Genomic DNA, 13,826 nt, shown 5'->3' with positions numbered 1-13,826 from the left:
CTCACCTGGCAAGATAACACAGACTCGGGAAATGAGCAATTCCAGTCTCTCATCCATACACCAATATATTCTCTTCACTTTTCCTAAATAAACTGGTCCTAGGCAGAAGGCACCTGCTCTGGTCCCTGGCACAGCCCAGCGTTTGTAGCTGAAGATGCTGCTGACATCTATGGTCAGCCTGGGGAACTGGTGTTTAAAAGCCTTGGAGTCACAGGCTGGATTGGGTTGGAAAACATCTTTAAATTCCTCTCAATCCACCCCCTGCCATGGGTAGGAAAACTTTCCACTATCTGAGGGTGCTCCAAGTCACATCAAACTTGGCCTTGGACGCTTGCAAGGATGGGGCGGCCCCAGCTGCTCTGGGCACCCTGTGCCAGGGCCTCACCACCCTCACAGGGAAGAATTCCTTCCCAATATCCATCTAACCCTGCCCTCGGGCAATGGGAAGCCATTCCTCCCAATCCCGTCCCTCCATCCCTTGACACAAAGTCCCTCTCCAGCTCTCTTGGAGCTCCTTTAGGCACTGGAAGGGGCTGTCAATGAGTTGTGGTGTTCATATGGATTTAACCAAATTATCATTGTTATAAAATAGTAAGAAATTACCTCAGAAGTGAAAACTACTCTGAAGATATAAAAGTAATACTGACTGGGTTTCCAGCTGTGTTCTCCTCAGGAGATTCTCTGGACCACACCTCTTGCCCTAAGACTGTAGAAATCCCCTTTCACAGGGAAAACCTGTTAGGTGCTGTAACATTACAGCCATTACAGTGATACAGCCAATTTATCTGTAAATTAATTTTCAACACAGTGCATGACCCCTCTTTACCACATTAAACTTCACTATTAATTATATCATTGGACTGAAGCTCTTCTTGAGACTGATGGAAGTCCTTCACACAGGTGTCAGCATAGGTGCAAACTCTCAGCGTTCTGAGATCCACACAGTGCCATTTTAAGGAGATTTTTACTGGAACAACAATAGCTGGGGAAAAAAGCCCAAAAAGCAACCAGGCAAGCTTTTTTTTTTTTTTTTTTTCCCTATAAGTCTGTTCTTACCTATAATTTTTATTTTGGGTTGTCTGAAGCTCCTGAGCTTTAGCAATCTCTCCCTTTCTGATTTTTTCCCTTATTTTCAGAAGAGCTGGGTGCTATTCCTGTTTCCCTATGGACTCAAAGAGTCCAGCAAGGGCACAGCTGGAGCTAAATCAGCTCCAGCCCCAGGGAGTGTGGGTTGAAGGTCACCCTCCCATATTCCCATTGGGGCAGGAAAGCAGCCAAGTTAACACCTTCTCCTGCATTTTGTTCCTATTAAAAACTCAGCTTTAGGACTGCAGGTCCTGACGGAAACATTTGGATTTTATCCATGAAGAGGGAACATATTTATTTGTTTATTAGGGGCAAAAGCAGTTTAGTTGCTCCTGAATACCTAGTGTTGCTCTTTCCCCAGGCTCCCAGCAGGGTGGGTGTGTATCACAGGGACACATATTTGATCCCAAGCATCTCCTGTGCCCCTCACATCCCTCTGCAGCCTCCTGTGTTCCAGCTCTGTTGGGTTTTATCTGTTTAACGATGTGTCAGAGCAATCCAGCACAGAAGGATGTGGAGCTGTTGGAGTGAGTGCAGAGGAAGCACCAAAATGTTCAGAGAATGGAGCAGCTCTGGAGGAAAGGCTGGGAGAATTGGGATTGTTCAGCCTGGAGAAGTTTCAGGGTGGTCTAACTTGGCCTCCCGGTGCCTGAAGGAGCTGGAAAGAAACATGTAGAGAGACTCTTTACAAGGGCCTGGAGTGCCAGGACAAGGGGGAAATGGTTTCCCACTGCTAGAAGAGGGGAAGGAATTTTTCCCTGTGAGGGTGGGGAGGCCCTGGCACAGGTTTCCCAGAGAAGCTGTGACTCCCCATCTCTGGAAGTGTCCCAGGCCAGGTTGGATGGGGTTTGGAGCACCCTGGGCTAGTGGCAGGTGTCTCTGCCCATGGTAGCAGGTGGAATGGGATGAGCTTTGAGGTCTCTTCCAACCCAAACCATTCTGGGATCTGTGATTCAGGTCTCCATGAGCCTCCTCATCCTTCCCCCTTCCCACCTGGCACAGCCTGCATGGAGCAGCTGATGATGGATAATGGCTGAGGGAATGCAGGGATGAGCAGATCTGATTGGAGCCTAGAGGTGTTTGCTGTCTCCCAGGCATTTTTAGAGGAGAAATGGAACTGAGGATATGCTGGTTTGGCAGGTCAAAGGGACAAAAAAGAGCTGCCACTAGTGCCACTGTGGGACCTGTCACTGTGATGATGTTTTGTGTGGTGTCAGGGCAAAGAAATCTGTGGCTTGTTCAGATTTCCCCCCTTAATTTACATGATCTTTTAAAATTTTCTATTAAGGAGAAATAAATTCCTACTTCTCATTCAAGCTTGAACTGCTTTTCCGTAACAATTCTGCTTTTTATCAATAGAGCTTTTAGGAAGAGGTTTTTACAGCATTCACTGCTTTCCCACCAGGCTGACCTACAAGAGTTGCCACTAAACTCTCCTGATGTACTAAATTTAAATTTTAACATCCCCCTAAATTCCCCAGTTCATCTGCTCAACAATACTCTGATATTTCAGGGAGCTTCTGAGGAAGAGCCCTATCACAACACCCCACTTGCTCCTTTCCTATTAATTACCCCAAAAATTAACTTTTGGGCTCCCCCCAAAGTTATGTGGCAACATTATAACAGCCCCAATAGCAAGTTTTATTTAGTTTTAGCCATTTATTCCTCTGCCAGCTTTCAGAGTTCTGATTCTTTGGAACAACTAGTTTGTGTTAATTAAACATCACCTCTAATCAGAGCAAGTTTCAGCTGCCCACCCACCTCTCCAGTGCCTTTCCAAATCCAGTTTCCCATCTGCAGACAAAGAAATCTTCGTTAACAGCTTTTACTACAATAAAGACTACAATAAAGACAGGCGTGGGCTCAGAAGGATTCAGTTTACTAAAAAATTAAGATCTGATTTTCAGAAACTGAACAACCACAATCATGCAAGTCTTAGACAAGCACAAGGCAGTCAGAAGATAAAAGACACAACCTGCCCAACAGGCAGGAGGAACTCAAGCAAACCAAGATGAAAATGAAACTGGTGGTTTACAATGAACATGGAGTGTCAAACAGTAAAAATTAATTAATTTATCCAGTGTTCACACCATCTCTCAGACTTTTAGTCTTGTACAAACACTGACAAGAAGCCATAAAAATTTGTAAAAAACTACAGTATTTTGTATCAAAACCAGCTAGAGTAGGAGGAGCATTTTAACATGAAAATCGAGGTCAAATCAGATCTCCTCTTCCTCCAAGCAGTCTCCATCTTCGGCAGGATCCAGTGGCAGGGGCTGAGCTCTGTAAGGAGCATTATTTCAGAAGCATTAGCAGAAACCAGCTCTGGTTTGAAAGGCTAACAAAAACCTTTTCCCAAAGCCCGTGTGACCCAAAAGCCTCAGACAGCACCCTGAGGCATCAGGACTGATGGGGGCTACTTTATCCCGAGTGCTCCGAGCCCAGATGCAGCTGCAGAGACATTCCTTCCAGACTGGAAAGATAACATTCCACACCAAGACACCCCTGGCTGGTCCCTGCACATCCTGGACCCCAAGGACTGCACACAGGTTCCACACTTCTCTTTGGAAGCTGCCTAACTCCCACCTCATGCCTGAGTTTCCAACTGACGAACTTATGGAACAAAAAGCTTGTGCAGTTGAGGGAGTACAGTTCTTGCTTCTTCCAGAAAACACTAGGAAGCTGCAAATTGTTTTGGATGGGGAAACTCTGTGTTCTCTTCTCACCACCTTGTTCTTTTTCAGCCTGACAAATTCCAAATTAAAGGGATGAAAGTTTTCCTGTGCTACAGCAAATGTTTTCTCTTTCACCAGCAGGTGGGATGCACTTAAAAGCCTTTGTCTGCTTGTCCTGCAGGACAGTTTGGGGCTGGTTCTTATGGGCTTCCCCTGGCAGTTTGGGAACACCTATATTTGGTGGAAAAATAGAGGTTCAACCCAGAATTCTCTATGGAAAACATTCCGTAAGACAACATCTCATACTGCTGCCTTTTTAGTTAGTAGTGCAGTCTACAGATTAATCTCTGAGGTTTCAGCTTGGAAAAGCCATTCAATTCCCAGCACATGGAAGTTGTTAGCTCTCCTAAGCTTTTCCAGAACTTTGCTCTGCTGTGAACTGTCTGAGCAGTGAAAACTTGCCCCAACTACCAGTTACTGCACCCATTTTCAGGAACCTTGATGAGGTCCCTGAAAACTTTGCTGAGAAGCATCACTTCCATGAGGATACAGAGGTCAGCAGACACACTGTCAACCTGTCAGCAGCTGCTTGCCGCTTCTAACATGGAGTTTCAAGGACAAAAAATGATCACAACTTGCTCCCCCTAACTTATGCCTCCTCTTGCCCAGCACCCACTCCAGGCCGCTGGTCCCAGGTGTGTCTCCGTCGGGATCCCGGTTCTCCTTGGATGGAAGCTTCAGGAAGTCGCTGATGCCCCTTTGCCAGGCGGGCACCGGCCTCAAACAGACCCGGTTCAGCCCCACAGGGCGCCTGTCACCTGCGGGGAGCGCGATGTCACTGCTGGGGAGCCAGGAGGGGAGGAGGAGAAGGGAGGGAAATATGGGAAAAGAGAGGGATGAAATAAAGGCAGGGGAGAAGGCAGGCACGGGGGAAGGGAGGAAGGGAGGAAGGAAGGCGGGAAAGGAAAAGGAGGAAGAAAGGGAGAAGGAGGGAATTAAAGAATAAAGAGCGCAGTGAGGGAGGGAAGGAAGGTCAAAGGGCCGAGCCCCGCCGCGCTCACCTCTCTTGCTGGGCAGCGGCGTCCCCGCGTTGATGCTGCAGGAGCCCAGCGCCTTCCGGGGAGCGCGGGCAACCAGCACTGCGGAAACAACGGGACAGCTTGGGACAGCTTGGGGACAGCGGTGGCACTCGGAACCCGGCTCAACCCATCCCATCCCACCCCGTCCCGGTCCCACAGCACCGCCGGCCCCGCGGCCCCTCACCCTTGCGGAAGGCTCCTCCACGCTGCTCCGCCTTGGTCCGCGCCATCCCGGGCCGGCAGTGCCCGGGCCCGCCCCGGTAGCGCCATTGGCCACAGCCCGCCAATGGAGCGCGGGGCCGCCCTCGTTCCGCTCCCCTTCCCGCTCTCCTCTGCCCGGGCGGGATTTTGGGAAGGAATTCCCTCTGGGGGCAGTGAGGCGCTGGCACAGGTTACCCGCACGGTCTGTGGCTTGCCCGTCTGTGGAAGTGTTCTGGAAGTGGAAGGCCACGCTGAGCGGGGCTCGCAATAACCTGGTCTAGCGGAAGGTGTCCCTGCCCATGGCACGGGGTTGGAATGGGATGGGATTTACGGTCCCTTCCAACCCAAACTGTTCCCGGACTCTATGAACCGCTCCCGGAACGGTGGCTCCGCGGCCGCGTTCCCGGCGGGAAGGGAAGGGGAGGTGTTGGGCGGTGCGCCGCCGTTTCCTGTCCCCCGCGGAAGATGGCGGCGCCCAGCGCTCTCCTGGCCTGGTGCGTCCAACACCTGCGCGGCGACTTCGGGCTGGACGTGGGCGAGGACGTGGTGAGGTGAGCGGGGCCGGGGCCGGTCGGGGCCCTCCTGCCCTCTGGCAGGGGCTCCTAGGTCCAGCACGGAGGAAACAGGGCGTGTCAGAGCAGTTGTTGGGAATCTTTGCCCGGGGTTGTCGCTCGGCTGGAGATTTGGGGACGAAAAGTGGCGGGGGAGGGAGGGGGGATGTGGGGGTCACAGAATCACAGATTACTCTTATTTGGGAGGGATCTTAAAGGTCACGTCGTTCTATCTCCTGCCACGGTCTTCCATGGTCTCCACAGAAAGCTGACCCGAAAAAGGAAGATAAATGACACAGCTGTGCGATGAGAGCATTGGGTTAGACCTCGGGACATCCGTCCCCTCACCCGTTTTTATCCACTCCGGCCCCTTGTAGGTACATACTGTCAATCACAAACGAGGATGAGATCCGGGAGTACGTTGTTGACCTTGTTCAGGGCACCGAGGGGAAGAAGAGCTGGTTTGTGGAGGAGCTGCTGACCAGGTGGAGGAAATCTGCCCAGCTGCCCCCGGAGCCTTTCCCGGCGTATCGCAAAAAGGACGGTGAGCGGTGCGGAGCGCCCTCAGATGAGCTCGGTTATTGCGGTTACGAACAATTCCGTGCACGAATCCCTCTATGGATACTGGTTCCATTCCTGACTGTCAGGACAGTTTAAAGTCCGTTTTCAGTCATGAAAGTAGAGCCCAGGGCCATCTTTCCCCTGCTGGCACTCACCCAGCCTCTCTCTGTGCTTGCTCACGCTTCCAGAGGCTCCGGAAGTGCCACGGGCTGGGGACCAAGGGAAGAAAGGGAAACGCAAAGGGAGGAACAAGCAGGAGACTCTGGCGTACGCTGAGCCCAGTGCTCTCAGGGAGGAGGTGAAAACCCCACTGGACCTGGCCAAGGTGAGTGTGGGGGGCATGCCAGGGAGGCTGGGGGTCACTGGAAAGGCTTGGAACCTGGAGCCTGGGGGAAGAGGGTGTCAGATACTGGTAAAGATAGGATTGAAAGGTGGAAATGAGCGTCAGGCTGGGATGCCCAGGTGAGCATTGCTGAGGCCGCACTTCAAATCCTGGGGTCATTTCTGGGCCCCTCACAAGAAAGGCAGTGAGGTGCTGGAGCGTGTCCAGAGGAGGGAACAGAGCTGGGGAAGGGGCTGGAGCACCAGAGGTGGCTGAGGGGGCTCAGCCTGGAGCAAAGGAGGCTCAGAGGAGCCTTCTGGCTCTGCACAGCTCCCTGAGGAGAGCTGAGCTGTGTGGGGCTTCACATCTGCTCCCTGAAAACAAGGGACAGGATGAGAGGAAATGGCCTCAGGCTGTGCCAGGGGAGGTTTAGGTTGGATATGAGGGAAAGCTATGAATAGAAATGGAGGTCAGATACTGGAATGGACCGTCCAGGACAGTGGTCACCCTCCCTGGAGGGATTCAAAAAACATGTAGATGTGGTTCCTGGGGAGGGAGGAAGGAGGAAGAAGGAGAGGAAAGGAAGAGAGAGTTAATGATGGGCCTCTGTGACCTTGGAGGTCTTTTCCAACCATTTCCATGTTTCTGTGATGTCCAGGCTGGGTAGAAAGGTTGTGTCTGTAACTGGGAGTAAAATAATCACCAGGTAGAAAATATGCCAGCATGGATTTTTCTCCCCCAGAAAGCCTGAGAAGAGAGAGCAGATGAAGGAAGTTGAGGCTGTAATTAGGAATAAAAGGGATTTCTTTAAATCAGATATGGGGAATTTAAGCCATCAAGTGGTTAGAACATCCTTTTCGGCTGTATTTAAACTATCTCAGTCACACTGATTAAAGCTTTAATTAGTAACTGAAATACTTCAGAAAGAAACTGGAATAAGAGCATAGAAACACTAAAACCTGAGAAATGCTGCTATTCCTGAGTAAGGAGTGGAACTTGAATTCATGTTTTTAAATGCAACTTTTTGGAGCAGGGAGGCTGCAAAGACTGAGATTGTTTGTAAAAGTGTTTATAGGATAAAACACAACATTTTTGAACTGGTGGGTTAAAAGTGGACAGTGATGTTCCATCTCCTTGTAGTTATCTTCTAACTTAATTAAAATTAAAAAAACCCAAACAATTGAGAAATATCTGCCAAAGTCACTTTATCTTCTTTTGGGTTTTTTCGTGGTGGCACTGTTTGAATCTGGCAGTGGCACTAAAACCAGTTGGGCTTTACTGGGGGGACTGGAAATGCTGCATCTGCTTGTTACTAAACCAGGTTGAAACTCAGAGGTGAATAATGAAATCACTGAGGCCAGGCCATGGAAGGTGGAACAGAATTTATTTTACAGCTCAGTACTTGAACCCTCCTGTGTGCAAAACCTCCGCTGAGGTGGCTGTGCCAGGTGGGACTTGAGGAAGTTGCTGGGAGGTGGCAGGGCTGTGAGTGCAGCAGCTCTGCTGCCACCACCAGCTGTGTCTGGGGTCAGGCACACACAGGGTGCATAGGTACAGACACAAAGTAAATAATCCTTGGAAATGAACCTGGGAGCAGCTGAGCTGGTGTTTGGAGCTGTTAAACGGGTGTGAGACTGTGGAGCACAGAAAGCAGTGCTCGCTGTCCAAATCCCAGCAGCTCCAGCTGCCATGAATGAAACTTCAAGTGCATCCTGGTGTCCTTACTTTGTTTGAATTCCTTGGAGCTTTTCTGGCAGGCCTGAGCTTGTCTTTCTGCTCAGTCTGAGGTCTGGTCCAAGTGTCACTCCAGTGAGGCAGAATGCTTGTCTGAGCCTCCCGGCCTGCCTGGGGTCAGTGCTCGCTCTCTGCTGCCAGTGCTGCACTGAGAGTTCAGTTTGTTTGTTTATTTTATCTACCCAGGCCCAGGAGAGCAGCAGTGGAGTCAGCAGCAGTAGCATTTCCTCCAAGAAGAAGCCCAAGTACGTGAGCCTGTACACAAGGGAGGGGCAGGACAGGCTGGCCGTGCTGATCCCGGGCCGCCACGCCTGCGAGTGCCTGGGCCAGAAGCACAAGCTCATCAACAACTGCCTGGAGTGCGGACGCATTGTCTGTGAGCAGGAGGGCTCTGGGCCCTGCCTGTTCTGTGGGGCCCTGGTGAGTAACCCCAGAGTTACTGCCCTGCTTGGACCTGGAGAGCTTGGCTGAATTAGCCCTTTAGACACAAGTTCCTCTTGCAGATTTCTAAAGCAGTTAGGAGATTTCCCCCATAATTTACATGGTTTCGGGGCTTGTCTGGTTTCTGACAGCCTCCTGTGTGTCACACCAGTGTCCAAAATCTCTGCAAGGCTTCAGCCCCATCCCGGACACAGCCCTAGTCACCTTGTCAGGAGCAGTGCCCTGCTTTTCCTTCAAGTCCTGCACAACAGGGATCCTTTGGGATACCTGTTAACACCCAGATTCAGTTCAAAGGGCACCTTTTGAAGAAAGGTGACAAGTTATTGATGGCAGAGGAAATTCTTCATGTGAGAGGAAAATATTAGTTGGGTAGAGCAAAATGTTTGAAAGCATCTTGGTTGCTATTTTGAAAGATCAGTGTAACTCCCAGTGGCCAAGAAGGAGAGGAAAAACTGAGTTAAGGGTTGTGGTTCTGCCTGGGATGGTTCTGAGCTCATCTCTTGTCCTTTGAGCTCCGTCAGCTACATGTCCACCCACAGAACAGGGAGAGACCAAACTCTACATTTCTCTTTTAGTAAAGAACTAAGGCTTCCAGGGTTCTTCACGTGTCAGTAGGGAAGAGAAGGAGGTGTGGATTGTCACTGCCACTTCACGCAGCCTGAACTGTTGTCCAGGGCTCTGAAACTGGTCAAGCTGTGACATCCTTCCCATGTGATGTCCTTCCCAAGCCTTCATTTCCTTCTTTTCCTCAGGTGTGCACTAAAGAAGAGCAGGACATTCTTCAGCGGGACTCCAACAAGAGCCAGAAGCTGCTGAAGAAGCTCATGGCAGGTCAGTAGCTACTCCATACCTGCAATAGAATGAATCCAAATGGTTTGTGTACATCATTCCCTTCAGGCTTCACTGCCTGTCCTCGTTGCTGCTCTTTGTAATAGGCATTAAAGGGATGGATTGGAAGTTGGTTCCCTGGATCCTCCTGCAAGCCCTAGGCAGCATTCCCGGGCCTCAGCAGAGGTGACAGTGGCGAGAGTCAAGTGGCAGCGTGTGGTGTCCTTTCCCTGAGGCCCCAAGGCTGCTCATTTGTCATTCCAGAGCCAATCACATGAGCTGGATCATTGTAGCAGGCCTTGAAAATTAGGATAAGTCTCCTGTGGAATGTGTGCTGTGGAAGACGAAGCGCTGCTGTCTGATTTGCTGGGCTTAGAGAGGAGGTGGTTAATATTTTCTAATGGCTCTTCTTGTCTCACACTTACCTTGGGAGCTAAAAATAGGAACAGAGCCAAGGAAAGCAAGAGGAAATACTACCCAGTGTGCCAGCAAAGACCTGTGCTTTGTGGGGATGTTTGTCTGAGTTTATCTGAACTACAGCCAAGGTCATGGTGTTGTTGCTGAGGAACTGGGGAAATGTTTACTCCAGATCTGGGCTTCTCCATAGAGCTGTGGAGATGGCAGGAGGATGGAAGTCCTTGAAAGCAGCAGCCAGTCTGTTCCATCCTTCCAATACAGATGCCAGCGTACTTCAGGATCCCTTTTCTTTCCTGTTTTATCTCTTTTCCCTCCAGCCCTTGTCAGCTCTTGTTTTGTTATCTGTGTAGGTAAAAGCTGGAATGTGGTTTGCTGTTTTGTCTTGGGAGTAAAAATTGTGGATCAAAGGGAAATACAGGCAATTGTTTCCCTGAAATGAAGGCATTGCCCAGTGAGGTGAAATATACTGGTTTGTTCCATCATGGCTTGGGTTCAAACCTTTTGTGGTTTTTTTTGGTTGTTCCCTGTTGGTTGGTTGGTTGAATTTGGGCCCCTTGCTGGGGGGTGGTCAGAAGGAAGAGCAATTGCTGAGAATAGATTTCTCCATCTCTGGAAACAGCTGGTTTGGGGAGTCTGGTGTGGTATGTCAGAATAGGGTATTGTTTGTGGGAGGCACAAACAGCAGCAGAAGGCTCCATGTGTCCCTGGAATCTGTCCTGGGCAAGAGGCTCTTTGTGGGGGTAACAACATGTGGGAAGGGTTTGGCTTTTAGGAGGGGACTCCTAAAAAAGCTGGGGTTACTGCTGAAGAAGAAAAGTCTCTCCAGACCTTCGAGGCCCTTGGTGCCTAGAGGGGCATATGAAAAGGAGGGAGAGGGACTACTTAAATGGGCAGATAGTGATAGGAAAAGAAGGAATGTTTTTAAACAAAAAGACGAGAAATTTAGACGGGAAATTGGGAAGAAATCCTTCTGTGTGAGGGTGGTGAGGCTCTGGCACAGGTTTCCCAAAGAAGCTGTGGCTGTCCTATCCCTGGAAGTGTTCCAGGCCAGGTTGGATGGGGCTTGGAGCACCCTGGGATAGTGGAAGGTGTCCTTGGTGTTCCACCATGGCAGGGAGTGGAATGAGATGAGTTTTAAGGTCCTTTTCAACCCAAACCATTCCATGATTCTATGGCCTGAGGCCTGCGGTTGGTGATGGGAGGAATTTTGACTGCCGAAATTGTTAGGGAAGGGTGAAGGAGAAGCAAAGACCAAGAGCTTCTCCCTAAACTCTACTCAGACTTTATCACTGTGATATTTAATTGGTTCCTCCTCTTAGGAGAAAGGAGTCTGTGAAATGGGTTTGAGGGGAAATTTTGGCTTCAACCTCCCTGTAAAGATGCTGATCTTGCTGCAAAGCTGTACTTTCAGCTCCTGGCATGGCATTTAGTTTAGGGGGTGTTTCTACAGCCTGGCCCACCCAAATGGCTTTAACACACTGACTGCTGAGCTGTGGTTTGTTTTGTGTCTCAGGTGCCGAAAGTTCAGGGAATTTGGATGCCATAAGCAAAAGCTTGCTGCCTCACCAGAATATGAGACTCAAATCAGGCCTGGAGATGGCTGTGAAGCACAAAGACAAACTGTTGGAATTTGATAGGACAAGGTAAGATACTAGATTGTCCTGAATAGCATAAATGACCTGGAAGGTGAGGTGCCTTTAGCAGAAACATTGGGAGTTCCTTCTAAAACCCAGACTGCAGCCACAGACACCTCAACTATGGCATTTAGTGATACAGGAATGAGTCTCTGGAATGGATCCCATTTGGGTGTCCTTGCTATTTGTCCCTGACAATCCAGCTCTCCAGAGAGATGGGAAAGGAGTGGGTTGTTGTGTGGGCTTGGGGCTCTGCCGTGGTCCCACCACGCTCATCTCCTGCGGGCGTTGCTTTCCCAGCGTGCGTCGGACCCAGGTCATTGATGACGAGTCGGATTACTTTGCCACGGACTCCAACCAGTGGCTCTCCAAGCAGGAGAGGGAAGCGCTCCAGAAGAGGGAGCAGGAGCTGTGGGAGCTGCGCCATGCCTCTCGGCTTGCCAAGAAAATCACCATCGACTTCGCTGGCAGGCAGATCTTGGAGGAAGACAACAGCATGGCTGAGTACCACAGCAAGTGAGTGAGGGCTGGCAGCGTGCCCAGGAGCAAGGAGGTGCAAATCCTTGTGGAGAGTGGTCTGACATGCCTGTTAAAGCTGCCTGAGAAAGAGGTGTTGCAGAAGGCCTGTCTCAACAGAACCAATTCAGCTCAAATTCACACCAAGTGGAGTTTCTGTACTAGAGAGCAGTGACTGCTCAAATTGGAAATCAGACTGAGCAAGGAAGTCACGTGGGGGGAATGGGGCAAAAAATGCTTTGAGTCAGAGTGCATGGGAGACGTTCCCAGGGGAAGCAGGGGATGTTCATCCCTCTCATTTCTGCTTGCAGACTGGATGAGACCATTGAGGCCATGTGCTGTGGTACACTGAGCAAGCCAGCTGGGAGTCCTGGGACAGAGATGACACCAAACTCTGGGGTTTTGGTGAATCCCCGTCTCCTCCAGCCTGCTCCTTTGGTCAGTAGGCTTCAGTGGTTTATTTTAGAGTATTGACTAATTTTGGGAGAGTTCAGCTTGAGAATTGTCAATTCCAGCACGTCTGTAGAACCTCAAAAGATCACAGGATGATTTGAGTTGAAAGGGACTTTGAAGACTGTCTCATTCCATCTCCTGCCGTGGGCAGAGGGACACCTTTCACTAGATCAGATTGCCCCATCCAACCTGGCCAAGAGCACTTCCAGAGATGGGGTGACTTCTCTAAGACAACCTGTTTCAGCATCTCACGACTCTGACAGTAAAGAATTTCTCCCTAATATCCAATCTAACCCTGCCCTCTGCCAGTGGGGAAACCATTCCCCCTGTTTCCCCTTGTTTCTCAACCCCTCTTTCCTCCCCTGTGTCCCTCACTGGCCATCTCTGCTTGGGATAGAGAAGGTTTGACAATGCCCTGCTCCTGATGGGTTGGTTTACTGGAGTTGTAGCATCCTGCCTCCTTCTCAGGAGTGCAGAAGAGTTTCTGAGAGTCAGCCTAGGGCTGTGTCACCCTTTCAGCTCTATTTTATGAAGCCTTTTCTGCCAGATTCCCATTTTCCAAAGGGCATAAGGGTAATAAAAGGAAACTTCAAGTAGGATTTGCACCTGATACACATTACTCCTGTGGAGGTGCTAACCTTTTCCCTGTTTCTTTTGAACTCTCAAGTGGGTGGACCAGACGGGTTTGCTCCCACAAAGGAAAACTCTTCATTCCACGGAGGCTGGGAGCGAGTGTGGCTCGGAGCGGAACAGGCTGCGGATTCAGGACCGAGAGCTGCAGGAGATCTCGGATGATGGTTGGTGCCTCAGCCTGCACCAGCCTTGGGCTTCCTTGCTCGTGAGAGGAATCAAAAGGTGAAGGTATCCCAGGCAGCTCTTGCTCCACAGGGAGCTGTGTTTCACAGGGAAGTTGTGTTTCTCAGAGGATCTCTGTCAACCCGCTGGCTCTGTGCAGTGACTGATACCTGTGATAGCTCCAGGTGTGGAAGCTGTGCTTTCCTCTTCCAGTGGCTGGATAGGTTTAGGAGCTGGAGAATCTTTTATTTTTTTTTTTTTTTTGGGGGATAGTGGCTAAGCTGTAAGGAACAAGTTTCTTCACAGTGGTTGAATGTAGAGAGAGGCTGAGATTTCACTGAGATTACTATAGCTGGGGTGTTCCTGTGTGGAATTTGAAAAGCAGATAAGGGAATCACTTGAAATATGTTCTGGGTTTTTGTTCAGCATAAAGAAGGCAACAGTGGCACCAGCCTTTGTTTAAAAAAACCCAACCCTTGCCACTACCTTCCCCCCCTGGGCTGGGAATTGGGTTACAAGAAAAAGTTGCTACT

The 13,826-nt window shown here is 50.0% G+C and overlaps 2 protein-coding genes across 4 annotated transcripts in view; one reads left to right on the top strand and one right to left on the bottom strand.

Annotated features, from left to right (window-relative positions):
- Positions 1–2,944: 2,944 nt before the first annotated feature.
- PCLAF (PCNA clamp associated factor) lies at positions 2,945–5,171 on the bottom strand. Of its 2 annotated transcripts, none has more exons than XM_015639201.2 (4): positions 5,025–5,171; positions 4,823–4,900; positions 4,411–4,579; positions 2,945–3,369 (listed from the first exon to the last, which is right to left on the bottom strand). In XM_015639201.2, exons 1-4 carry the CDS (start codon positions 5,068–5,070, stop codon positions 3,306–3,308), a joined length of 357 nt encoding a protein of 118 aa, XP_015494687.1. In that variant the 5' UTR covers positions 5,071–5,171; the 3' UTR covers positions 2,945–3,305. The 2 variants fall into 2 exon arrangements, with proteins under 2 accessions (XP_015494687.1, XP_015494688.1); XM_015639202.2 differs by having other exon boundaries at positions 4,438–4,579.
- A 77-nt stretch (positions 5,172–5,248) lies between these two features.
- TRIP4 (thyroid hormone receptor interactor 4) overlaps positions 5,249–13,826 on the top strand; it is a 44,640-nt gene continuing 36,062 nt past the window's right edge. For both annotated transcript variants that reach the window (XR_001523602.3, XM_015639200.3), the window contains exons 1-9: positions 5,249–5,592; positions 5,970–6,136; positions 6,342–6,478; positions 8,396–8,629; positions 9,403–9,481; positions 11,409–11,538; positions 11,830–12,045; positions 12,357–12,483; positions 13,166–13,353. Coding sequence is in view for 1 of the 2 variants with exons in the window: in XM_015639200.3 (XP_015494686.1) it covers positions 5,357–5,592; positions 5,970–6,136; positions 6,342–6,478; positions 8,396–8,629; positions 9,403–9,481; positions 11,409–11,538; positions 11,830–12,045; positions 12,357–12,483; positions 13,166–13,353 (1,514 nt within the window). In the remaining variant the exon portion in view is untranslated. The remainder of the gene's footprint in view (positions 5,593–5,969; positions 6,137–6,341; positions 6,479–8,395; positions 8,630–9,402; positions 9,482–11,408; positions 11,539–11,829; positions 12,046–12,356; positions 12,484–13,165; positions 13,354–13,826) is intronic.

This window comes from Parus major, chromosome 10, assembly GCF_001522545.3.
Source record: "Parus major isolate Abel chromosome 10, Parus_major1.1, whole genome shotgun sequence".
In the NCBI taxonomy this organism is placed as follows: domain Eukaryota; kingdom Metazoa; phylum Chordata; class Aves; order Passeriformes; family Paridae; genus Parus; species Parus major.
This window is presented reverse-complemented; position numbering and strand designations above follow the sequence as displayed.

Bases quoted from the DNA above. Each gene is read 5' to 3' on its own strand.
- PCLAF (XM_015639201.2), bottom strand. From the start codon at position 5,070: ATGGCGCGGACCAAGGCGGAGCAGCGTGGAGGAGCCTTCCGCAAGG. The intron at 4,580-4,822 runs GTGAGCGCGGCG...CGCTCCCCGCAG, and splicing joins GCCGCTGCCCAGCAAGAGAG to GTGACAGGCGCCCTGTGGGG. The intron at 3,370-4,410 runs GTTAGGGGGAGC...TGCTCCTTACAG, and splicing joins CTGGGCAAGAGGAGGCATAA to AGCTCAGCCCCTGCCACTGG.